This window comes from Trichosurus vulpecula, chromosome 5 (genome assembly GCF_011100635.1).
Source record: "Trichosurus vulpecula isolate mTriVul1 chromosome 5, mTriVul1.pri, whole genome shotgun sequence".
Taxonomy (NCBI): Eukaryota; Metazoa; Chordata; class Mammalia; order Diprotodontia; family Phalangeridae; genus Trichosurus; species Trichosurus vulpecula.
In genome coordinates, this window is record NC_050577.1 from 56,245,780 (window position 1) to 56,272,847 (window position 27,068).

The 27,068-nt window shown below is 40.0% G+C and overlaps 1 protein-coding gene across 2 annotated transcripts in view; it reads right to left on the reverse strand.

The window, feature by feature from the left end:
* The window catches only part of RSU1 (Ras suppressor protein 1), a 236,079-nt gene that overhangs the window by 199,916 nt on the left and 9,095 nt on the right, over positions 1-27,068 (reverse strand). For both annotated transcript variants that reach the window (XR_005010507.1, XM_036761372.1), the window contains exon 3: positions 22,055-22,105. Coding sequence is in view for 1 of the 2 variants with exons in the window: in XM_036761372.1 (XP_036617267.1) it covers positions 22,055-22,105 (51 nt within the window). In the remaining variant the exon portion in view is untranslated. The remainder of the gene's footprint in view (positions 1-22,054; positions 22,106-27,068) is intronic.

Sequence of the window (27,068 nt, forward strand, 5' to 3'; positions counted from 1 at the left end):
ATGCTCTTTCTGGCTCACTTTCTTGTCTGCCCCTTCTTTCCTGCTACACACAGAGGGTAAAGATCCCAGTTCACTCATAATACAGAAAGTAAACCAGGGCTGGTGCCAGTGACAATCTGCTCACTGGACCTCAGGGTTTGAACCTTGGCAATCTTGGAGCCAGAATCCCAGGCAGGGTGTCACAGCCAGACCACCTGACATGGAAACCCGCAGTAGCCGGGGGGCTGAGAATGGAGCCCAAGAAGGGATTTTGAACTTGGAACTGAGCCTGGGCTCTATAGGAAGAGGCAAGCTACAAACTCAATTCCTTTCCCTCCCCAGAGACTGAGGTGGTGCAAGGAGAGAAGATTGTGTCTCTCAGGCGTTGGGAAGTAACTCTACATAAGTAACACTGACCACCCTGGCCTTCACTTCATAAAGGCCATGTAGGCTGCATTTTACTTTCTCTCTCCCCACACTCCACTCTTCAGTACCCTTAAGAGGTTTAGGCTCTCTACAAATGGTTCCAGCCATCCCAGATGGTGTTCTAGCCAAGTATAGGGCGTGATACCCTACACTCCAATTCCATTTGGCCACCAACAGTCAGATTGGCTTTTACAAGGGAATATCTGATTCAAAAGATACAATCACAAAACATACAGACTTGCTTCCCAATGTGTGGGAGGCACAATTAGGACAGCAACAGGGCCAGTTCCAATTGATCTGGTGCTCAGTGATCAGAGCAGGGGATGGGAGGTTAATGGTAGCAATGGTTGTGGGGTGAAGTCTCCTAATCTCTAAAGAAACCAGGCTGGGGAAGTCACTTTATTCATCAGTCTGCCACCATCACAGTCCTTAAGAGGAGGTGGTGCCAAGTCAGAAGGCTCAGTGCCCAGGAAGATCAGTAATGAGGAAAGTCTCTAGGGCTGAGTAGCATGGGCCAATTCACTTCATCACCTCTTTCCACCACAGTCTCAGTGAGGAGTAAGGACTGTGGCCAAGGCTGGGACAGCTATGCCAGTGGTGGTTGGAGCAGCACTTTCAGTAGTAGCTGCCCCCACCTACCTAAGGCTTTGATGATGACAGAGACTGAAGGCAATCCTCCCTTAAATGATGCCTTTTGTTTGCACAGTCATTTCCAGGAATACCTCCCCCTCCTCCCTCCAACCCCTACCTCACTTCCCTTGTGGCCAAGAAAAATAGCTAACAAAACCATGTGACAAAACAAATGTTTTGATAGAGTATGTAACACTCCATCTCTCTAGTCCTCCTCCTCTCCAATGAAAGGGTGAACTTCAAAGGCAAGACAACAAGCTACAGCTGACAAGACACACTTGGGATACAGGCATTCATGAATACACTTTTTCTTCTGGCACCCTTAGGAAGAAGCAGAGATTCTGAATGTTATCGCTAAGAATCAGCCTAGTTGGCTCCCCACCACTGCTCCTCCCCAGTGGTGCTTCCAAACACCATGCCTTGCCACTCAGCAATTATAAAACTACCTCAAATTTAATCGTTGCCTTTCTTCTGCCAAGCACTCAGTGAGTCCCCACATTTGATCTTCTTTATCCTCAAAATGTTCAATCTAACAAGATGGAAAATACAGGAGTGAGTTGTCCTACCTTCGAGATAAAGGAATTTAAACTGAAAGGATGTCTGACTGGACTTCAGGCCACAAAGAGAACAAGGAAATGAACCTTTCAAGGCATTTGCTTTTCACAGTATAGGATGGATATGTAGTGCACAGCTCATTGAAGAGTTCCAATTGAGGAAGGAAGAAAGGGAAGGAAGGAGGGAGAGGGAGGAGGAGGAAGGGAGGAAGGGAGGAAGGGAGGGAGGGAGGGAGGAAGGAAGGAAGGGAGGAAGGAAAGAAGGGAGGGAGGGAGGGAGGAAGGAAGAAAGGAAGGAAGGGAGGAAGGAAAAAAGGGAGGGAGGGAGGGCGGAACGAAGGAAGGGAGGAAGGAAGGAAGGAAGGAAAGAAAAAATAAGGTAGTTCTAGATTGTGGAAGATCTTGGATTCTAGGGAAAGGAATTCAGAGAATCACAGTTCACAAAAACACAGAACTGGATACAATCTCAATAATTTTACCTAGCAGGCTAAGGAGAGCCAAAGGATTATTTCTAAATATAAATGTTACTGCTTTTATTCTTACATTGCTTAAATTTTCCCCTCTATTACTTCCCCTTTCAGAGAACTAACCTATAACAAAGAATTTTCAAAAAGCGGAGAAAAAAATAGTAAAAATCAATATATCAAAAAAAATCTAGCAATATGTGCAAAGCTCCATACCTATTGGACCTTTCACTTTATTAAGGTGAAGGGGGAAGCTTTCTTCTCTTAGGTCTTCTTTGCAGCCAAGCTCAATGAATAAATGTATTGTCATTTTGCAACATTTATTTTCAAATGTTTTGTGATTGTTCTTCCATTTATATTGTTGCAGTCTTTGTGGATGTTGAGTTCATAAGTCTTTCAATGCTTCTTATATTCATTATATTTGTCATTCCTTATAGTACAGTAATATTGTATTACACTGATGTACTTTGCTTAGCCATTCCCCAGTCAATGGGAATCCGCTTTGTTTCTAGTTCTTTGCTCCCATAAAAAGTGCTACTAAAAATGTTTTGGCCTTTCTTTTTATCAGTAACCTCCTAGGGATATCAGCCTAGCAGTGGAATCTCTAGATCAAAAGATAAGGATGGTTTAGCCACTCTATTTACATGATCCCAAACTGCTTCCCAAAATAGTAGTACTAATCCACAGTTTCACCCACAGCTTCCATACAGTGCTTCCTCTTTCCACAACCCTTTCAACATTAACAATTCTGTCTTTTGTCATCTTTGCAAATTTGCTGGGTGCAAGGGGAAACCACAGGGCTGTTTTCGTTTAAATTTAATTTATTATTAACGATGTGAAGCCTTCTTTGACAGGTTGCTAATAGTCTGCAACTCTTTTTAGAACTGTCCAGATCCTTTTACTACTTATTTATTGTGGAATAGCTCTGGGTCTTATAATGCACAGGAGTATTCAAAGTAGAAACATGATCTTAAAACAAGGAAGACTTCTGGCAGTAATGAGGATGGGAAGAAGGTGATGGATACATTAAATGGGGGTATTAAAGAGATTTCTCAAGAGATTCCTCCAATAATTTGGAGATGTTTACAGGTAAATATCAAAAGTATTTGGCCATTAGATATTAGAGGTAAGAAAGAGACAACATCAAGGTTTCGAGTGCTGGAGACTGGGTGAATGGTGGTACCATGGATAAAAATAGTGAAATTAGAAGAAGGATGAGGTTTGGAGGGAATGATAATGAGGTCAGCTTGGGGCATGTGGCTATTGAGACAAGTAATTCCAAGTCCAAAGGTCATAGGATCATATATCTAGATACAAAATGGGGGATCAGGGACAGCTAGGTGGCACAGTAAGTAGAGCACCAGCCCTGGAGTAAGGAGGATTTGAGTTCAAATCCGGCCTCAGACACGTCACACACTTACTAGCTGTGTGACCTTGGGCAAGTCAATTAACCCCAACTGCCCTGCTTTCCTCCTCTAAAAAAAAAAAATGGGAGATCAATCAGTCCAGCTTTTCATTTGAAAGTTATTTGAAAAATGAGAAACCTAAGGCCTAGTGAGGATAAGTGACCTGCCAAAGGGCCCATGAAAAGTAAAAATAGGAGTTGGGCTATGACTCCAAGCAGGGGCTCTTTTTGCTGTATCACAAGTTGGTCTAGAACTCAGAAAAGAGCTGAGGTTATGATAATGACACAGATTTCAAACTCAGCTGCATCAAGTTTATAGCTGAAGCCACTGATATAAAGGAAATGGACAAATGAGAGTATACAGAAAGAAGAAGCAAAAACAACAGAAGATCAAAACAGAGTTTTCCCCTCCCTCTATCCCTGGGCTTGCTTCTCTTGTAGATGCTAAAGAGTAACAAAAACACAAAGGTGAAAGCAAGGAGAAGTCGGTGGCCTGGGCAATCCCCCTGGGACTATGGTGCCAATGTGAGATTCCCTCGTGAAACATGCCTGGATATCTATTTATAGACATGTTCTATCCCAAGGAAATCCACTATTTGAACAGTCTGATATACAAAAATTCAAACTTTTAAAAGACATGTATAAATTAAGGAGAACTTATAAACATAAATGGCTTCATCGACTTAAAAAGAGTTCAATGCAAAGTTCTTTCCAAAATTTTCATTTGTTTTCTACTATTTGCTCAAGCTATTGTCCTAGATTTCTTCTCCCTTTTACAAAAAGCCATCTATACTTCTTGCCTACATATGAGTGGGTCACTCAAATGAATCTACCAATGATTTTCTAGGTACCCAAAGCAGCCTTTCTCTAGTCCTCACCTCTCTGAGCCTCTTGGTAAGCCCTCTGCACAGTTGGTCACCTCCTCTTTCTAGATCCACTGCCTGCTCTTTCCTGGCTGCCCCCTTACCTGTCTGGCATCTCCTTAATCTGCTTCACTAGATTATCATCTATGTTCCACCTTTGGTACTTTCTTTGTCTCTTTCCTTCTCCTTTTTCCTTCTCTTGCCACCAACACATCTGCCTAATATCAGAAAATTACAGAATACCCAGCCAAGCATCTGAAACCCAGCAATGCAAAAACTGAACTCATTACCTTCCATTACCTTCCCCCAATCCAAACTCTTCCCTCTTCCTAACTTTCCCATTTCTCTGGGATATCACCACTCTTCCAGTCACTAGGTCAGCAACCTTCCACTCTTCCTCACCTCTCCCTTCTCCCTCGACCTGCTATCTAATCAGTTGCCAAACCTTGTTGATTCACTCTCCACAGCAGATCTCCTACCCATGGCCTTCAGTTCACTGACACAACCACCATGTTAGTTCAGGCCTTAATTACCTCTCTGGGGCTTTTGCAATACCCTCCTTGTTGGTGTCCCTGTCTCCAGTCTCACATCTCTCAATCCATCTTCCTCCACATGGCTACCAAATGTATATCCTTAGGCACAGGTCTGACCAACTCGAAAGATTCCAGTGGTTTCTTACTTCCTTTAGGATAAAATGCAAGTTCCTCTACTTAGGTTTTAAAGCCCTCCAGAGTATGGCTCCAGTGTGAGGTTTATTTTACATTACTCTCCTTTATCCATAGTCAGTTAAACCAAAGTTCATCCCAATCTCCCCAGGCAACTATTGCTCGCTCCCTAGAAGTTATCCAATTTTTATATATTTATATCATGTTTTTCTATGTACTTGGGGCTTCTCCCAATAGAATATAAGGAAGAATTAACTCTCCCTGAAGGCAGAAACTATTGCATTTTTGTCTTTGTAGCCTCAGCACTTAGCATAAGGAATGCCATCTAGTAGATGCTTAATAAAATACATGAATGAATGAGTTAATGTTGACCGAAGACCACCACAACACATTTATAATTTCCAGTAAAATAACTTTTGCAAACACATTTCCAGGAACATATTTACTTGGTGAAATATACTTCTATAGCCACAATTAAAATATCCCTGAAGCTTCCTGTCCCCTCCTGCAAAAGATTTTCTAAAACCAAGTCTTAATGTATTTTGAAATGCTGTTATCTCCATCTTTTCAAGGGAGATGTTTTGACACAGTATTTGCAGATGAATGGCCAATAAATGCAACAAATCATTTATATTTCTAAATGAAGGACATTCAAATGAAACAAGCCTGAAAAGCAAGAGATCCTTTTACAGGACCAGCTCTGCCTACAAGTATGTAGAATAGAAAGTCACTTACATAATGTGATTTGTGTAGCACACAAAGGGCCTCTCAATTACATCCCCCCCACCCCCCTGCAATTTTTAATTCAGCCCTCAGGTTACCTATTACAGTATTTCAGCAGATGCATGTTACCCTCAGAGTACATTCTCCTTCCAACGGTGCACATAGGAAACCCTCTTTCAGGAATCCTATGCAATTTCTACCCATGTTCTTCCATCAATTCTCAGAGTACATCCACTTAGAAGAGCCTCTGGTTCTCTTAATATTTCATGGACACCAGAGTAACTGCTGCAATCTCTCATTCCCAGAGCAAGGCAAGCTTGCTTTCTTTGCCAGTCTTACACTTCCAAGATAGTTTTTATACCATCACTATGAGACTTTCCACTACAAAAGCTCAACATTCCCACAACACAGGGTGGAGGCATGGTCTCTCAAAAAGTTCCAATTGAAAAGCAAAATCCTTATGAAAGCCAAAAGGGAAAAGAGGGAGAAGAAAACAAGAGTATACAAACTATGCCAGTAAGCTTGACTTCATTTCTTCGGGAAATTCCAAAAGAAATTACTAAAGAGACAGTTGACAAACACATAAAAAGGGAATGTTCGTTACAAATAACTAGCATAGCTTCATCAAGACCAGGTCATGTCAGACTAGCCTCCTTTCCTTTTTGACAGGAATAACAAACTAGGAGAGATACCTCACACAGTGAATGACAGAGTCAGTGGCCATAAAAATCCTGACAGGCTAGAGCACTGGGTTGAAGCTAATTGGATGAATTTCAATAAGAAAATTATAAAATCTGCCAAATTCAACTTCACAAGAATAAGATGGGAGCAAGATAGCTGGCTACTCTGAAAAAGATCTGCAGATTCTAGTTGACTGAAAAATCAATGAGGTAGCAGTGTGATGGAGCAAACAAAAAAGCTAACACTATCTTGGGCTGCATTAAGAGGAACAGAGCTTCCAAGAATAAGTGGATAAAGTCTTTCTTAATTCCATTCTCATCAGAATTCATCTAGAATATTGTGTTCAGTTCAGGGCAGTACAGTTTAAGAAGGATGCCAAGAAGCTGGAAAATGGCCAGAGGAGGGCAACCAGGATGGAGAATAGCCTTGAGTCCATGTCACATAATCAGTTGGAGGAACTAGGGCTAAATGGAGATGTTTAGCCTGGAGAAGACTAAGAATGGATATGACAGCTGTACTCAAGTATTTGCAGGACTGACATATGGAGGAGGGGTGAGAATCGTGCTGTTTAGTCCCAGAGGGCAGAATTGAGAGCATGGGCAGAAATTGTAAAGAAGCAAAATAGGCTTGATGTCAACAAATGCTTCCTAACAATCAGAGCTGCCCCCCAGAAGGGGCTGCCTTGAGAGGTGGGATGTGTGTCTTCAAGCAGAGGATGGATGACCACTTGTAGAGTATTTTATAATAAAAATTCCTTTCATGTTTGAGTTGGACTAGAGACCACTGAGGTCCTTTCCAGGTCTCAAATCTAGGGATTGTCACCTTTAGACTTTAGCAGCCATTAACAAAGATTTGTCTATTCATTATCAAGTGAGATAGTATTATTAAATAATATAATAGTTGTAAAGTGTTTAGCATAGTTCAGACACACAGTAGGCACTTAACATATGCTTATTTTCTTCTCCCTTATATTCTACTTTATTAGAGGGAGGGGCCCTGGGAAAAGGAATCCTAGAGAGGTAAGCCAGATCCAAACTCTCTCAAACTACCTTGTATTTAACTACATTGTATTTATTCCCTTTATATTTATGCTGTATAGACTCCTCTATATGTACTTGCCTCTCCCATAAACACATAAGTTCTATGCAAGTAGACAGTGTTTCATTCATTGTCCCTGTATCCCAGTGCCTAGCACTGTATCAGGTACATAGTTAAGAGAAGCTTGTTGACTGATTTAATTGCAGCTTAACTGCTTACTGAGTGCTTTATCTCTCTTGATCTACCTATTTAATGCTCTTTGCAAGTGGAGGCTAATCTACTGATTCCCCTTTGTACACCCCTCCATCCAGCCTAACAGGTTTCTTACTGTTTCTCACACTTCACAGTCCATCTTTCCTCTCCATCCTTTTGCACACTCTATCCTTTGTGGCTGGAATGTACTCCCTCCTCACCTTTGCTTCTCAGTATCCTTACTTCTCTTAAAGCTTGGCTCACATATCAGGTCCTACAAGAGATCCTTCCTGATGGCACCACCCGCTCATGTTTCATCCCAAAACTACCTTGTATTTCACACAATTTGGGTCTGACCTGTGGCTTGGCCTTATGAGCTCATATTGGTCTGATCTGCCACAGTCAGACATACTGGACCTTGACCCCAATCCTGTGATGTTATTTTAGTTCTAGCACAAAGGACAACAACCAACCATCCTTGTATTTTTTTTGACATACATATAGGAATATGTTCTGCCACGAGACATAAGTACCTTGAAATTAGGAATTACTTCATTTTTCTCTCTGTATCTCCAGTGTCTGGCACACAGTGGGCACTAATAAATGATTATGGATTGCTTGAACAAAAAGAAATGTTCTCTGAGTGAAAACATGGGTGAAATATCACCTGCAAATTCTGCCTATGTCATGATTTTGCCTAGGGTTGACCCTGTACATCTGGACGATAAGGCAATGCAAATGAGTTTGACACAGAATTTGAGATCCCACATGTTCATCTACAAAATCTCAAAATAATACCATAACACCCAAACATGGGCAATTCTTCCCCCTAACACTTGCCACTGTCACTGTCGGATGCTATTGTTTAATTAATACCTGTCAGCAATCAAAAACAGTATGATTATTTTTTTTCAAGTCCAATCTTTCATGGGACGGCATAGCAACAAACTGATAAATGGGCACTAATTAAAAAACAGGCTATTGATCAAAGCTTCTGTATTATAAATACACTTATATTCTGTTAAAATGCAAACTGCAAGTTGTTTTGATATTGTCACAAGATAAATTCTTGACACAGAAATAATTTATTTAGCATATTTCCCCCATATTTTAAGAGCTATACACAAAAACTTTTGCTTGAGCCATGACAAATAATCTATGAAGGAGGGATTATCTGGTGACTTACGAGTAGTCAGGCCTTGAATGGTGAAGGTCATTTCATGCTTATGAGTTGGTAGAATCACTGTTTCTCACCCAGCACAGCAATCTTTTACATCTTTGGAATGGGGCTAAAATTGATTATACTTTTTTTTTAAAGGGCTTAATATTCTTTGTGGATACTTGCATATGTTGAGATGTAGCATTCTGAAGTGATGAGTGTGTTTATATTACAAAGCTTTTGTGGCAGAAACCTATGCTTTGTAGCCATTAACTCAAGATTTAAGCAGAATAATGGCTGACCCCTATGCATATTATGTTTCTCATAAACTATCAAAAAGGCAAAATCACAAGATACTTCCTCAATCACCAAGTCAAATTCACACAGGGCTTTCTCTGAATATCAGGTGGTCCCTGTCATCTTGTGGTTTGAGAAAGTTCTCCCTTTTTTTACTTTGTTCAAATACGACCCAACTTATCATCTGCATGGCCTCGTCCTTCCAGCCTAAGACCAGATTTGGGAAGCTGGAGCCAGAGACTGAAGGGAAAACTGCCAATTCTTCAACAGAAGGTCGCACATGTGAACTGAAGTTTAAACACATCAAGATGAACAATTATATTCACAAGCCTGGCACATGAGGATGCTACAAATCAGATGTTTTACTACTTTCTTTAAATGAGTTTTACACACACACACACACACACACACAAAAGTTGACCTTGTTTATTTTCTAAAGCATGAGACAATAAAATTTTCATCCCCACAAACAGATCAGGGCCACAAAAGAAACCCCAGTATTGAGGTATTCAGGGGTCATTTTATATATCTACAATATAAACCTCAGGGAATGGTGGCAAAAATGAATAAATTCATTTTTTTTAAATCAAGTTTTGTTCTCAAGACTTAAACCATTAATATTCAAAGAAAACACACCCATGTCTTGTACTGTGCTATTTTCTCCCCACCCCAGAATAAGCCTCTGTCCTTCAATGGTAAATGACATTCTTCTACACAAAAAGCTATTTAGTTGTAAAAAAATCACCATAAACATACACAATGCATATATTTTAGGAAGTGCTATATTTTTATTTTTAAATTAAAAACTGGGTAATTTACATAAGTATTTTTAAACAGTCTACCACAAGGAAAACCTCACATATGTTGGATACAAAATTCTGTGCAAGGCAACACAGTTCTGCCAACATTTAGCCAGATACCAGAGTAGAGATGCTTCCACGCTGGACACCAGTCCTATAGAATCTAAAAGCACTCAGATTCTATACACATGGCATTAAATATATTTTTCCATTCAAATACAAAACAATCATTTATTGTGAATCAAAATTATATTTCCTCAAGCCCTGAATATCATCAAATAAGAAAGACAGAAAAATCCTATTTCCTCTTTACAATGTTCTACATTATTTTTGGTGTATAAGCCCAATATTATCTACAGTAGCAATCTGCCCCCCTATCCACAGCCAAATGCATTGCAAAAAAACAGCTACACTCCCAACTTCTGGTATTTATCTTTTATCTATCTCAACAGTGACCTCTAATGGACAAATCTTGCCGTGTTTTTCTCTTAAAAAAAAAATCAGATAAGGGAAGGTAAAAGTGCAAGCAGAAAAAACAGGGTTGCGAAATACCCCAAAGCAGTCAGACCTGGAGGCCCGATTTTATGGTTTTTCACAGATTCAGAGCTGGAAGGGACCCTGGGGATCATCCAGTCCAACCCTCTCATATTACAGATGAGGAAACTTAGTCCCAAAGACTTGAAATGACTTGGCCGAGATCAGGTTGTTGTGTTTGTCCTTTGTTCTCTGAGAGGACAGGGAGGTGATGACATGACTTGCAGTTACTCTGACTCAAGTGAGGGAGGGCTGTGCAAGGTCACCAGCCTCACTTTCTCCTCCAGGGCCCTCTGGGCCCAGCAGCCAGATAGTCACCAGGAAGACTGGAGATAGCCTAGGATGCATTGGGAAACCCTGGCCCTTTTAGGCTAAGGTCTTTTCAGGTGCTCACTGTGAGTGAGGTAATGCCCATTCAGTGAACAGGCCTCTTTAAGAAGTTAATCAAGGGATGGCCCCTTTAATCAAAACTCAAAAAAAAAAAATCAAACTGGGAGGAGAAGAAACTCAGGGTTACTGGCCAAAAGAGAAAGTTACTATTTGGTGTTTACATTCACTCTGTGCTAGGAGGGCCAGGACCTAACGTCCAACCTATGAGCTCTAGAGTGAGGTGGTTTAAGGCTCAGTTTTTGAGAAAGAAATCTAGCCCGTAAAGCCAAAGTAAAGGAGGTAGAGATCAGACAGGTAAGGTAAGGGGCAGATGCAGAATTTGAACTCAGGGCCTCTGATTCCAAATCTAGCATTCTTTCTATTATACCCTGCTAAGGAAGAGGAGGAACAAGATGACATCACACAATGACTAGGGAAGGGAAGTTTATAACAGCAGCAGCACGTGCAAGGAGAACTGTTTCTTCACAGAAGCAGCAGTGCTGTGGGTACAACACTGGAATTGGGAGTCAGGAAGACCTGGGTTCAAATGTGGCCTCAGACACTGACCAGCTGCATGACCCAGGACATGTCATTTAACCTGTCTGCCTCAGTGTCCTCATTTGTAAAATGGAGTTAATAGCACCTACATCTCAGACTAGTTTTGAGAACAAAATGAGATATCTGTAAAACATTTTGTAAACCTTAAACTGCTACATAAGTGCCAGCTATTGCTGTTGTTGTGCAGTGGTGGTGGTTATTGTGATAGCATCCATTCAACAACTACTACCTAAGTACCTACTATGTGCAAAGTGCCTACCATGTGCAAGTCACAGAGCTAAACTTGGGCTACAAAGACGAAAGCTCAAGGACCTCACACTGAACATTCACATCTTTTTAAATATTTTCTTGAAAGAATTACTACTCTAGATTATGTTTTGATTCTTAAAGTAAATTTTAAGACAGTTTCTAGGAGCAAAGACTTCTACGCTTCATCCCACCTCATCAATCAATGGTATTTACTGGGCACCTTCTGAGCCCAGCACTGCACTAAGCATAGAGAAAGAATACATTGGAAGTAGATGACACAGGCCTTACCCTCAGGGAATTTGCATTCTAGCTGTGGCAATAATACTAGCACACATGAAAGAAATACAGAACGATTCAATTCTAGAATGCACGCTCTGGACTATAAATGAAACAGGAATTCAGAGAGCAAGATATGTGTGTGGAATGGGGCAGTGGGGGAAGCTTCCATGCAAGAAAGCTAATCTGGGCATTGAAAGAAGAGCAGGACATGGAAAGATAAAGACGTAAGAGGAATAAGACTTCAAAAGCCAACAGTTTCATATACTATCCTTTCTGAACTCATAAATATTCCATGAGAAGATAACCTGTACTGTGGTTACTGGATAAAGGACCAGTGTTGGAGTAATGAAGACCTGGGTTCAAATCCTGCCTCTGACCCATTCTGGCTGTGCGTACAGGGGAAAATCACAACCTCCCAGTGTTCCAGATAACTTTCCAAGGGTATAAATTTAAATAAATTGAGATCTCCATCAGTGGAGAGAGTTTCCACACCATGAACTGTCTATAAAAATGAAAACCTAAAAACATGGCAACAAGAGATTTGTACAGGATGCTTTACTTAAATTCCTTGAGTTACCAATAGTTTTTTTTTCCCTCGGGTTCTTTTTTGGGGGGGGGGGCAGGGCAATTGGGGTAAGTGACTTGCCCAAGGTCACACAGCTAGTAAGTGTGTCCTCCTGACTCCAGGGCTGATGCTCTACTCACTGCACCACCTAGCTGCCCCAAGTTACCAATAGTTTTGAAACTTAAATAAGACAATTTTTAGATTAATTTTGTTGGCCATTGATTATCACTCTTTTTGAAGACGACAAAAGTTTATAGACGGAATTTGCTGTCCTTTTCTAAGCATGCCGTCTTAAAAAAAAAAAGGCTGCTTTTGTTTTTATATTCCAATCACTTCTCCTGTGAACCTTCCTCACTGGATCTTTTTTTGGAACAAATTAAGATTCAAGCCGAGCCCACCAACACAGTAACTGTCTCCATCATACACGTCCCATTCAGCATCCGTAATCCACACCTCTCTAATAAGAGAAGGGAAGTCTGTTTCCTTCTCAGTTTTCCTAATCAGAGATCCTTTGATCTCTCAAATCAAATAAGATAGTATTAGATATCTGACATACAGATGCAAGCTAGTATTGTCTAAGACTTTACAATTCGGAATTCTCATGGCATGCATTTTCCTCTTAGAAAGATCAGCTTTTCCCCTACTCCCCAAACAGAAAGACAGCAAACAGTAAAAAGGGGAAACATCTATGGGGGCGGGGTGTTGATTAATTTTTAACATGTTTGTTTGTGAATACCCTTTATCTTAGCTTAACCAAATGGACTAATTGGTACATTTCATTACTATTTAAAAAAAAAAGTTCACAGAATCCTAGCGGGGCTTTGAAACATCACTAAAAAAGATTCAAAAAAGTATTCTGAATATGCATAATTGTTGAAGGGATTTTAAATAAGGACTTAATATAAAAAGCTTCCCATACTCTTCCATAAGCCTCTTTAGTTTAACTGAACAATATTAATTCCATATACTCCTTGACTATGAAATCAGCTTTTTCTTTTTCACAGCATGTGGTGTCGGTATCAAGAGATAATCCATCTCTGCAGGAAAAGCATGATTCCACCACCTCTGAAGTAAATGACCACAAACACAAAAAAAAGGAAGTCTGTGGTGGCAAGATGCAGTATTTTCTGCTCAGGAAATCCGTTTTTCACTTCTTACTCCTTCTTACATTCCTCAGAAAGCCATGACATCCTCTGCACAAATCCCTCAGTACTGTCTTCCTTCAACCAATCAGAAGTATCTATTGACTTTTTCACTGGTCTTTTAAATAGTCATTCATTCATACAACTAGACTGGGATAAAAGGTAAAACCCCCAAACAATAAAAGCTCTCCAAAACAGGAATGTTTCTTCCCTCCAGCCACCCCCCACCCCGGCCACTCCCAGGGCTCCCAGGGGAGTACATCAATTGTGGGGCAGATTATAGGCTATAGGAGGGATTCTTTTTCCCCTTAGGAACAAGAGGAGAAGATGGCCTCAAGGTCCCTTCCACCTCTAAATTCCTGCTGCTGAGCTACTGTATTTTCATCAGGGACCCAAGTGCCCAGCACTTTACAGTGAGAAAATACAAATGGAGCAAAGATGTGGTCCCTGGCTTCAAGGAGCATGAGACTAACAACTAAGCAACATGAAGCAACTAAATGTTAACTTACAGTATGAAAGGCAATCACTCAGTCAGTAGGGTCTATAGTAACTGGAGATTTCATGGAGTAAGAACCATTTCTACTTGGGATCTTAGACATAGAGCTGGAAGGGAGCTCGGGCCCATCTAATCCAATCCCGTCATTTTTACATGGGAGTAAACTGAGGCCCAGAGAGCTTAGCTGATTTGCCCAAGGTCAGATAGTGACAGTGGCAGAATTTGAACACAGGGCTTCCACATCCACTCTTTCCCCTCAATCATTATGCTGGGTCTGAAACAATATTTGGTGGTGATGATGCAACTGCATTCTAGGGAGAGAAAGAGGAATGAAGGAGCTCCTTGTTGCACTGATGATGCTGAGTATGTGTGGAAAATAAACGTGTAGGTTTGGCCAGTTCGATGACATCTTGAACGCCATGTTTGAGTCCAGTAAGCAATGACATCTTCTGCACTCTTTGTACACCTCCTCACCTTTTAAGTGTGTGATGTGATTACTTAATCCAAAACCATATTTCCTTTTTATTTTTCTTTGTTTTGGACAGTTATTAGATTGCTAGATCAAAGGAGTGTTATACCTGAAGCTTACCTAGATTTTAGTAAATCATTTGGAGCTATATGGACAAAAGAGAGTGAAGTTAAATATTCAGAACTAGTTGAAGAGCTGGGCCCCTTCCCCCAAATAGTCATCAATGGTTCTATGTCAACTTAGATGGTGGTTTGCAGTGGAGGGCCCCAAGAGATCCGTCCTTGGCTCTATGTTAATGAACTGAATTAGAGGGGGTTGTCATTGCAAAATATGACAGCTGTCCAAGTATTTGAAGAACTGCCCCCCCCCCCCCGAAGGATTAGGTTGGTTTTTCTTGGTCGCAGAGGTCATTACTAGGAATCGCGAGTGGAAGTTATCCCATTGATTGCAGGTCTTCGAACAAAGAGTGAATAATTTTCTGGGTATGCTGTACAGCAGTGGTGTCAAACTTAAACAAAAACAGGGACCTCCAAGCCATACATAAGAATTCCTGAAAGATGCATAGTGACTTAGAAAATCATACACACGTATGTGTATGTATGTGTGTATATATACATGTATGCATGTGTGTGTATATATGTATGTATGCATGCAAACATACACATATATTTAAAAACTAATATTTCAGCACATGAAAGTCAGATAGGAAGTACATCTTCATCTGGTTGGGCTGCCCTCAGGCATGCTGTGGGCTACATGGGCCATGTGTTTGACACTCCTGGTGTACAGAGAATTCTGGTGTACAGAAAATTCTTTCTCCAGGGCAGGTTGAAAGGAAGGACGGGGTAAGCATTTATTAAGCACCTACTATGTGCCAGGCAGTGTGCTAAGTACTGTAAAGAGTCGAAGAGTCCCCTCAACTCTGATTTTTTTGGTCTCTTTTATGGTCAACTCTCTTATCATCAACACCATTATTAGTAACATCTGCTAACTTTTATGTAGTACTTTAAAATGTGCAAAGCACTTCACATACATTCTCTCATTTGATACTTCCAACAACAAATGAGGGAACTGAAGCTGAAAAGTGGTTAGGTGACTGCACAGAAAATGTTTGAGGTCAGGTTCAAACTCAGGTCTTCCTGACTACAAGTCCCACAATCTATCTATGCTATCACCTAGCTGCCTCTAGCCAGAAAACCGAAGCTGAGGAGTAGACTTTATATTTTGCTATTGATTTTCCAAATGTTCTAAGCAAAGCACAGCTATTGGAAAGACATAAAGAATGAATGTAAGACTTAATAGTACAAGTAAGTGAATATAAGAAACAGAGATAACAAAAACCACTTCTGGCTCAAAATTATCCATTCCACTTACCTATGCCTCTCTGGTCAGCGAGATACTTGATTATTCAACTCTTTCGTCCCTTTATCTGTGGACATGGCCAACACTTTCAAAACTGTTAACACTGCTGTAGTTTTAGAAGCACCACAAACATCATGATTTTTCAAGAGGCCTATAGCAAACACCAACTTTGGGAACTCAAGGCAGACATGCTTCCCAGAGTCACCTGCCATGTCTTTCAACATGCCAATCGTTTCTTCCATAGGCGCAGAAGTGAAAATGTCAGTCTTTAGAGACAGGGCTCAAAAGATATAATCGGCACAGTAAAAGAAAAACATGAATAAATGCTTATGCAAGATAGGAGGTGCCAGGGGATTTATCTCTGTGAGTCCCAAAGGCTTTAGTGAGGCTCTGCCAGCCAGCCATCCCATTAAAAACAATGCAAAGTGAAAGACACTGATTGCAATAAAAAGTGACAGAAGGGTGTGCTAAGCGGCTCTGCTTTTATGCATATTTATATCCCTATCAAACGGACATATTTACTATAAACACTTGGAAAACCATAGCCAAAGCATTCATTTTAAATGCCAGAAAACTAGTAAAAGATGCTAATTTGACCTTAGTGGAACAGATCAAGTGTCACTATCACTGTGCTCTCAATGGTTTGAAACACAAACTGCTAAGACAATTAATTAGTTGACTGGATTCAGTTGAGTATCTCAAACGGTCAAATGTCTCCCACAAAAAAATTAAATTAAAAAAAATTTATATGTGTGTGTGTGTGTGAGTGTGTGAATGTATGTGTGTATGTGTATATGTATAATCTGAAGCTTAGAATCCTTCATTTTTAAAAAGCTTGTTTAAAAAAATAAAGCAACTTGTTTACATTTCCTTCCAAGAGGAAAGTATTTCTCCTATCATATCTTTTAGAGAAATGGTCAATCAATAAGCATTCATTAAGCACCTACTATAAGCCAGGCATTGTGCAAAGCAATGGGGACATACAAAAAGGTAAAAGACAGTCCCTGCCATCAAAGAGTTCACAATCTAATGGGGGAAAACAACATGCCAACAAATATGTACAAACAAGCCAAATACAAGAAAAGCAGGAAATATTTATTAGACAGAAGACACAGAATTATGGTTTGGAGAAGGCTTTCTCCTAGAAAGTGAGATTTTTGCTGAGACTTAAAGGAAACCAGGGAAACAGATGCTTTCTTGCCTGAAATTTCCTCTTTGTGGGATGGTCACATGAATTAATGATGTAAAAGATATAATATCTGTTCTGCTTTATTATCCCAATTTATATTTTTTTACCATAATAATTCTAAATCCACAAACGGGTTATATTTGGGATTGTGAAATAATTTTACTAAAGCGTTAGCCTTCACATCTATGTGGATCTTAGTCTTTTACAATCAAAAGATGATAAAACTGGCAGCAGATAACCTACAGGAGAGGAAGTGCTGTACGACTGAATGCCTTATTAAGTGCTTACTATGTGCCGAGCATTGTACAAAGCACTGGGGACAGAAATACCAGTCTATATTCTTTTAATGTCAACAAGTCAATATGCCAACAACCATTTATTAAGCTCCAGGAACTCTGTTAAAAGTTGGGCACTGTGGACTAATGCGGGAAAGAACATAAATAGGCAGAGGAGGAGTAGCCAGAGAAGCAGGTTTTGGTCTAGAAATTTAGAGATGGTAAACAACAAGGCAGTATGCTCACAATGAAACCAACACAGCCTCTCCAACGGCAACAGTAGCACTGATTTCATTGGAAGGGGTGGGGAAGTGGAAAAGGTCAAGGTGAATAAAGGGACCTATGGTCCCAAGGAGAACTGAGCTGAGTGTCTTGGCTCCTCCTGAGTCTCTGGTGGCCTGGTTTGGAGGGCAGTGACAAGACAGGAAAATGAAAAAAATCAAAATGGTAGGTCACTTCAAAACTGAGGTAGGTCCTCAGTTTCCTCAGGTGTAAGACCCTAAAGAACACTGAGTTCCCCTCCCTATGGGTCTTGGTCTTCTACAGTATTACGAACCTTAAAGCACTCTATAAATGCTAGTTACTATTTTTATTATTATTAATTAAAATTACTGTAGCAAAGGCTGGATGATTACTTTTCAAGCATGTTGCAGAAAAGATTTCTGTCTGGATACTGGTTGGGCCAGGAGCCGCTGAGCTGCCTTCCAATCCTGACACTGTGTGGAGATGGAGTGAAGTGTTGGACAACATGATCTTGGAGGTATCTTCCAGGGACATTTTCTATGATTCCTTGTCTGTATCTGTTTAATCAGTAGACCTTCTGCTTCGATTTCAACAGTTGCAGCCACTGCTAATACAGTGTGGCGGTGCCTGTGGTTCTGCCCTTGCCTTATGCATGGGTAACACAAAGCATGTGCTAAAAATGAACCACCCCATTCCTAACTCCTGCACAGAAGTGTGACCCAGCTGTCACTCTCATTTCTCAGTAATCAAAGCTCGGTGACATTGCTTCAAGCTGTGTATTATATGTAAAATATAAATTCAGACACACACAAATCTCTTGACATGACATTTTCCCCAATTTCATTAGACTTTGAAAGTGCCCTAACAAATCCTTGCTATATTATTAGAAAATCATTCAAGTCTACAGGAAATATAACAAGCACGAAAGAGTGATAGTCAATTAAGCAAGGGAAAAAAGTGAGCTCTTGTCATTAACTTCCTCAAAACCACAGTTATAAAAGTAAAATGGCTAACACCAATAAGTTATTCTCCAACAAGCAGCTATTAATTATAATACATGCTAATCATGGTTTGAACACTTCCATGGACAGCCAAGCAATCTTTCATCCAACCCAGTATTATGAATTTGAAAAAAGGAAAACAAGCATGCAAACACAATTTTAAAACATCCTATATATTTTCCCTCAATGAAGCAGCCAAAGAAAGCATGTCATCTGACCACCAGGAGACATTTATAGCCACTATCCTGGTCTTTTTTAATTAAAAAAAAAATTAGAAGCTAGGCTCGTTTCATATTCACCCTAGTGGTTTGCACACGGCCTCTTAGACAGAAGGGCTAAATTAAATGCCCAAAGTTCAGAGGGTGCCAATGACCTTCTATGCCTTGGCTCCTCCTTGCTCTGGGGAAACACAAACTCTCTGTGAAGAAATGTGCTGATTTGGGATTTACACAATAAGAAATCAGCAGTGAGCCCCCACCTACTGGCCAAATCCTGTTTCTAGAATATGGTATATTTCTATATTTCTACTAGCTAGCCCCAGGCATGTCATCTTGGCCTAATGGAGATAGCTGTTCTCAGAAGCAGACAAACATGCTTAGAAACAGTGTAAGTATTTTTACTCTTAGCAGAGGATGAGAAACAAGTAAACAGTACATAACAACAAAAAACAATGCAAAATAAAATAGGTACCATTGGCTAATGGTCCACTGCCTCCCTATATCCTAGAAGCTTCAGACGTAAGATCTACTTTGAACCCAGCATTCTAGGAAATACATATCACTGGATTCTTCTGAGTAAACAAATGAATGTAAACTTCACAATACAATTCAAACTTTCATGCTGGGCTAACATCTAGCAGGACCAGTTATCAGCTGTCAATGAAGAAATTCTAGAGGAACTCTGGATCCAAGTCTGGGTAGTGAGCTCACAACATGGGGAATGGATTTGGAATCAGGACAGATTTAGGAGAAAACATATTTTTTTTTCTTGGTCCTGTTGGTGATAGGGACCTTCCAACTCCCTCTGAGCACAGCTGTGTTATCATCTGAGGGTCAAGGTGGGTTGTCCTCAGAACAGTAAGCCCCGGTGTCCACAAGCATCCCTCCCTGCCCTCACAGCGGAGTCTCTAGTCATTTCTTATCACTTCTCCCCAATCAAACCTCCAAAACTACTCAAAGCAAGATAGAGGACAGAGATAGAGTAAGAGCAGTCCTACATTTAGAAGGTTTTCTTTTTCTTTTTAAGAAAGAAAAAAGGAAAACATAGATGGAAAAAAAATTCTTTTTTTAAAAATATTAACAAAGCAGAACAGTTTAACCACTTCAGCTATTACATCTCCTGTCACACTCTAAGGCAAAAAAAAGTAAAGTACCATATAGTACCTGCACATGAACATTTCTTTTCCTTTGCCACTATTCCAGAAATTTCCTATTTATATGAAGGGGCTAGAGGTACTAAGGGATATATATCTTTGGAAACTAAAAACAGGGTGGTATGGAAAGAAGACTATGGTTCATGGTGTAGTTCTATAAAAGAAGGCTCTATATCACTACTAAAAGGAAATGCAAATTAAGATACCTATGAGACTAGAAAAGACAACAAAAGACGCCAACTGAAAATGCTGGAGGGAGAGGTTGTAGAAAGACACACTAATATACTGCAGAGGAGCAATAAATGTTCCAACTATAGCATAAAGACATATGGATTCAAACAAGAGAAGTCACTACATTGTATATACTCTTTAATCCCGTGATGACACTACAAGGCCTATTGAGAAGGTCAAAGGTAGAGAAAAGCGTCATATTTACAAACAGATTTATAATAGCCCATTTTGGGTAGCAAAGTACTGGGAAAAAAAAAAGTGAGTGCCCCTGGTTTGGGAAATGGCTAATTGTGGTACATGATGTAAGAGAATATAAGAAATATAAAATACAAATATTATCTAACAAGAATGTAAGAAATTATGAATATATAAAAATGTATAATTAAAATAAATAATATAATAAAATATATAATAAGAATATCAGAAATTATGACTATGAAGAAATTAGAGAATATTGGGAAAATTCTTAACAACAGAAAATTCTTAGCAATAGAAAGCTCTCATTCTATTGATATAACTGTGCTTCCTTAACTGCAGCAGATATTTCTGAAAAGTTTCATGGAGATCAAATTTTTGTAAATCAAACTATATGATCCCCTGGCTTTTCAGTCATTATCTATCACACATGATTTATTTTCAATTACATTCCCTTATCACTGCATTTGATATCTCTAATCCCTTAGTTTTCAGACAAGAGGTAGGAATATGTATTAATGTTCTGAAGTCATGATCAGTCACTGCTTTGCTCAGAGTTCGGAGACATCTCAAAGTTGCCTTCCCTCACATTACTGCTGAGATCAGAGCATAAATTGGTTTCCTGATTCTGTCCCATTCACTTTACATCCATTCATATCAATCTTTCCATATTTCTCTGAATCCCTCAGAGTCATCGGTTTTTTAGGGTGCAATAAAATCCCAGTACATTACAAAATAAAGTTTCCTTCTATGTCAACTAATCGTTGCTAATTAACTGTACCCAAACAGGAGAATGCACTGCTCTCCATATTTAAAGGAATCCTTTAGTAAAGTGAAGCCTTCCACAAGCTTAATAATTATCCCTTTACATTCTATAAATTCAGTTTTTTGGGTGCACATCTGAAAACAAACGCAATTTTTCCATCAAGAGAGATATAGATGCTTTTAAGCACTTAGCATAGAACTAAAAAGCTTACTTCCTCCTTGCTACCTCTCAGCAGAGAAGAGCCCGACTAGGGTTGCACTAGGAGCCACTTCTTGTGGGAGGGCAGGTACAACCTTGCTGACACACAAGGACTGTCATCTCACTAGTGCACCCAAAATCCCCCTCACCTTGTCACCAAGTTGGATCTCTTCTGAAAAAATAACAATTCACATCTGTAAGCAGTCTAGGGTTTACAAAGTACCATGTCCCAATCCAATGAGGCGTGTAGTGCATGGGTTACTGCGCCCATTTCACAGATGAGGAAACCAGGGTCAGAAAGGTTAAAACGACTTCCCTGTGCTCACATAACTAGCAAGTATGGGAGTCAAGAACCGAACCTTGATCCGCCCTTCCTGATTCCAGAGAAATGCTCTTTCCATCACACCACACCGCCCTCAAGAATAATGAAGGTGACAAAATTACATCAGCATCAAGCATCGAAGGAACACTCCCTTGAAGGAGAATAAAGAACTTTCTTTAGGAAGATCATTTGTTCATATATTTTCATCACAGGATATTAATTTTTCCCCTCTTAAGTGGATTATTTGCTTCTCTGCTGTGTGTTTTAAATGAAATAACAGGGAAATATTTGTAAAAGGACTGAGGCCCCGAGACACTGAAAGAATCTTCTGAAAATGTGTAACAAAACAAAAACTTCACTTACTTGTCAGCTTGTTGTGGCTGAGAACCAGCTGTGTGATGTGGGATAAAGTAACTACAAAGAAGAAGGGAAAAAACCATAGTTAGTAAATGCATCCAAATTATGTCACAGGATGAATACCTACTCACTGCTCCCATGGAGAATCTTGGAAGTATTTGTCACCACGGGATCACAGATTTAGAGCCGGGAAGGTATTCAGAGGTCATCTAGACCAACTGCCTCATTTTACAGATGAGAAAACTGAGGCCCGCACAGGTTAAAAGACCCACAGTCACGCTAGTAGTAAAAGGTGAAGCAAGAATGGAAACTGCGTTTTTCCCCACACTGTGCCTAGCTTGTAGTAGGCACTTAATGTTTGGTGACTGAATAGAGTCAATTATATTTAGTTGTAAAAATGGCTGATGTCACAGACACACATTGTACCCACCCAGTCTGAGGACCCTTTGGTGGCTCTAAGAAGCAACTTCATCCAGGGTGATAAATCTCCCAACAGAAAGCCAGCTCAGACATCATCTGATCTAGTCCCTATTTGAAGCATGGCAGCTCATGACTAATCTCCACTTGAATATTCTAAGGATAGCTAGGTGGCAGAGTGGAAACCTCCCCTCAGATACTTACTGGCTATATGACCCTGGGCAAGTGACTATCGCAAGTTCAGTTTTTCCATATGTAAAATGGATCTAATAGCAGCATCAACACATGTAAAGTGCTCTATAAACCTTAAAGCACTATATAAATGACAGCTATTAATACTGTTGCTGTTGTTCAGTTCTGTCCGACTCTTCATGACTCCAATTCAGGTTTTCTTGGCAAAGACAATGGAGTGGTTTGCCATTTCCTTCTCCAACTCATTTTAGAGATGAGGAAATTGGTTAGGTGACTGGCTCAGGGTCACACAACTAGTAAGTGTCTGAGGCCTGATTTCAACTCAGGTCTTCCTGACTCCGGACCCAGCACTCTACCTACTATACCATCTAGCTGCCCTAGCTATTAAAAATTATGTGTGTGTATATATATATATTTAGATTACTAACATTATCTGTGTGTTTATAATATTAATATTACCCATGTATTTGTTTGTAATATTACATATTCCAAGAGAGATTATTCTGTTTCTGGAAAGTTTTACGTGTTAGGGAGTCTCTCTGAATTTATCAAATACTATGTGATTATTTTTTATTTTCTCTTGTTTGTATATACCTAATTGGTTCCAATGATAAGCTCCTCTATTTTTAACCAGTATAAGATAGTTTTGATAACTGCTTTGTAGTAAAGTTTGAAATCTAGTGCTGCTAGGCTCCTTTCCTTCCCCCTCTTTCTCATTATTTCAAATTCTTCACCTTTTGCTCCTCTGGATAAATTATTTTATTCTTTCTCTTAGTTCTATGAAGTAACTCTGGTAATTGGTACAGCACTGAAATCTATAAATGAATTTAGGTAGTACTGCCATCTAATTATATTGACACAACCCAACCATGAACATCATGTTTCTAATTGTTTAAGGTTGATTTAATTTCTGCAGTGTTTTGCAATTCTACTAATGTAATTCTTGCATCTTGGTAGGTAAATTATCAGATATTTTATACATATTTCATAGACTCAAGGATATAGAATTGGAAAGAACCTCAGTAGGAATCCCGAATGTTAGAAATAAGAAAACTGAGCAACAAGGGTTGTTACCTGCCAATGCCACATAGATAGTAAGTGGTAAAACTAGAATTTGAACTCATATCTTAACTGATATCAGCACTTTTCCCAATAATCATCCCTACCTTTTTCATTTCTTCCTAAAATGCAGTGACTATACAGTGAGCTGTCAATGAAAGCACCAAGAAAAATATGTCCCATGAAGCTAAAGAACATGATGACAGACTTAATTCTAAAAAGATCCATAGCATTTTGGTTCTTCCACAAACATGCTGTTTTAATAAGCTCCCCATTCCCTATGCATAACAAACAAGGTCACATATTTTTCATTGGTAAAAAGGAGAGCTAACACAATGTACAAAAGAAGTATCAAACATGTAAAATAGGCATTTGTAAAAGCAGGTCTTCCTTCATTTCTTCCTTGCCAGAGTAGACATCCAACCACCCAAAAGAAAGAGGGAAAAACTCTTGAAATGACTTGAAAGCTAGACATAATTACAACTACTTCCTTCACAGAGGGTCGCTGATTTAGTTAGTTGGAAGGGAGCTTGGAGCTCATAAAATTTTTCAAAATTCCTCAGAATTTGTCCATGTTTTATTCCAGTGTTTCCATTTTAGACATACAATATTGGCCCAAATATAGGATACATTTCCTTTCTCCTCCAATATCCTGCCCCCTCCACCTCCTGCCAAAAATAATCTGGCCTATGATTGGATCACTGAATCATCCCTAGAAATGACCTCAGAAGTCATTTTATAGAGAAGAAGTTTTAGATGAGAAAATTAAAGTTAAATGACTTAGACAGCAAATACCTGAGGTAGAATTTGAATCTGCATCTTTTGGACCCCAAGTCTAACGTTCTTTCCACCAAGCACATCCACTTCCTGCCTCTTTTTTGCTGCTTACTGATGATTTTCTTCACTACTATTTTACTCCAGTTCCTCATTATAAGCAAGAAAGTGACTCTGGTTCTTAATGGCAATGCCAGTGGGGCTGAAGTTCTGGCAGGCCCTAGTCCAAACTAAAAAAAGCTTCTCACATGGGCCAGTGAATGAATTTTCTTTTGTTGTCTAGGTTAAATTTGGAGCTGCTCATCATGGGGCTGACTACAGGGTGCTGAATTATTAGGCCAGAAGCACTTTCAAAGACTACCTACTAAGTTATAATAGAATTGTAATCTTCATTTTTGGAGGAAAGACCCATACCCAGTCATTGAACCCATCAACAAGCTTTTGTTAGGCCCTTCCTACCGCCAGGAACTGTGCTGGCTACTGGGATATGAAAACAAAAATGATGCAATCAAAGGAAAGAGAAGTTCTGAAATGGTTCTGAAATGCCTGGTTTAAAAGAGGCAGCCGTATGGATGTATTTATGCAACCTCAACTCCCTTCTGTTTGTGAGTGGTTGTTTCTTTGTGAGTCCCATGAGAACACTGTGCTATTAAAAGAAGAGAGAAAAAGAGTTCACAGAAATAGAATGTTTAAAGTACTGCCCAAACAAGTCAAGAAGACATCAGCATTCTGTCCCTCCTATCTGGCCACTGCTGCCTCATGGACCTTAAAGACACATGCTGGTTAGATGGTGAGAATAACATTTTGGCTACTTTGGGAACTAGAAATTACCCAGAATCAGCCCTGGTAAATAAGAAGCGAATGCTATTAATCAATCAAGAAACATTTACTAAGCACCTACTGTGTGCCAGACACTGTAAGCACTGGGGATACAAGAGACAAAAAACAGTCCCTGCCTTCAAGAAGCTTGTAATCTAATGGGGGAGACAACATACAAACAAATATGCACAAGTGAGCTATTTACAGGACAAATAGGAAGTAATTAGCAAAGGGAAGGCACTAGAATTAAGAGGTAAAAGGTAGAATTTTAGTTGGGACTTAAAGGAAGCCAGGGAGGTCAGTAGGCAGTGCTGAGGAGGGGAAAAAACATTCCAGGCTTGGGGGCCAGCTAGAGCCTGAATGGAGCTGAGAGATGCTTGGGACAGCAAAAAGTCCAGTGTCACTGTCTTCCAAGAGATGTTGCAAAGGTGAAATCAGCTGGCCTTGGCAACAGCTTAGATATGGGGGATGAGAGATGGTAAGGAATCCAGGAAGCCTCCTAAGTTGTGAGACTGAGGGACTGGGAAGAGGGTAGGTAAGATCAGGGGGAGGATTTAGATGGAGAGATGAAGCCTGTTGAGGACATTAATTTAAGATGTCTACTAGACATCCAGTTAGAGATGAGAGATTGGAGGTCAGCAAAGAGACTGGGGCAGGATAGGTCAACTTGAGAAGCAGCAGCATAAAGATAATTAAATGAGATTACTCAGTGAAGTAGTGGAGAGGGAGAATGGTAGAGGGCTCAGGACAGAAACCTGAGGGACACCTATAGTTTAAAGGCTGCAATCTGGAGAGAAGGATCCAGCAAAGGAGACAGAGAAGGACCAGTCGAATAAGCAGAAGGAAAACTAGGAGAGTGATGTTCTGAAAACTTAAAGAAAAGAGACTATGAAGGAGAAGAGGGTGATTAACAGTGTCAAAAGCAGCAAGAAGGAGAGAGACTAAGAAAAGCTATTGAATCTGGCAACTAAGAGATCATTAGCAACTTTGGAGAGAGCAGGTTTGGTGGAAGCATACGGTCAGAAGCCAGACTGTAAGGGGTAAGAAGAGACGGAGAAGAGAGAAAGCAGAAGCACCTACTGTCGATGACCTTTTTCAGGAGTTTATGTACTAAGGACAGACGAGGTATATAGGATGATAGTTAGCAGAGACTGAAGTGAGGACTTTTTTCAAGACGGGGAGACATTAGCATGTTTGTGGGCTGTAGGAGATGGGCCAGTGCAGAGAGACAAGTTGAAAATAAGTGAAAGAATTGGGATGACAGAGGGGGAAATCTTTTGGAAGAGACAGGGTGGATGGGATCGCTTGAACAAGTAGAGAGGTTAGCCTTTGTCAAGAGTAAGGTCACCTCATCATGTGAGACAGGAGTGAAGGAAGAGAGAGAGTGGCAGAAGGCACAAGAGTGATAAGAGGAAGAGGACAGAAGAGGGAGATCATGGTGAACAGCCTCAATTTTTCCAATTAATAAAATATTAAAAGTCTCGATTAAAGTCCTTAAAGCAATGTTACTGTATTTCATGTCTTTGGTTCAGTCCAGGGATGTACGAAGAGATGCATCTTTAAAGTCAACTAACAAGACAAAGAAAACTTACTGACTTAACACAATAAAAAGTTCCCCTTCGGCTTCCCACTGGTTTGGCCATTCTCCAGGCCTCATCCTCCTTGATATTTAAAAATATTGTTCGAATGGGTGGGAATCAAATGGAAACTGGGGGGGGGGGGGTAGGGTGGTGTTTGGGGCTTTGTTTTGAGCTGGAAG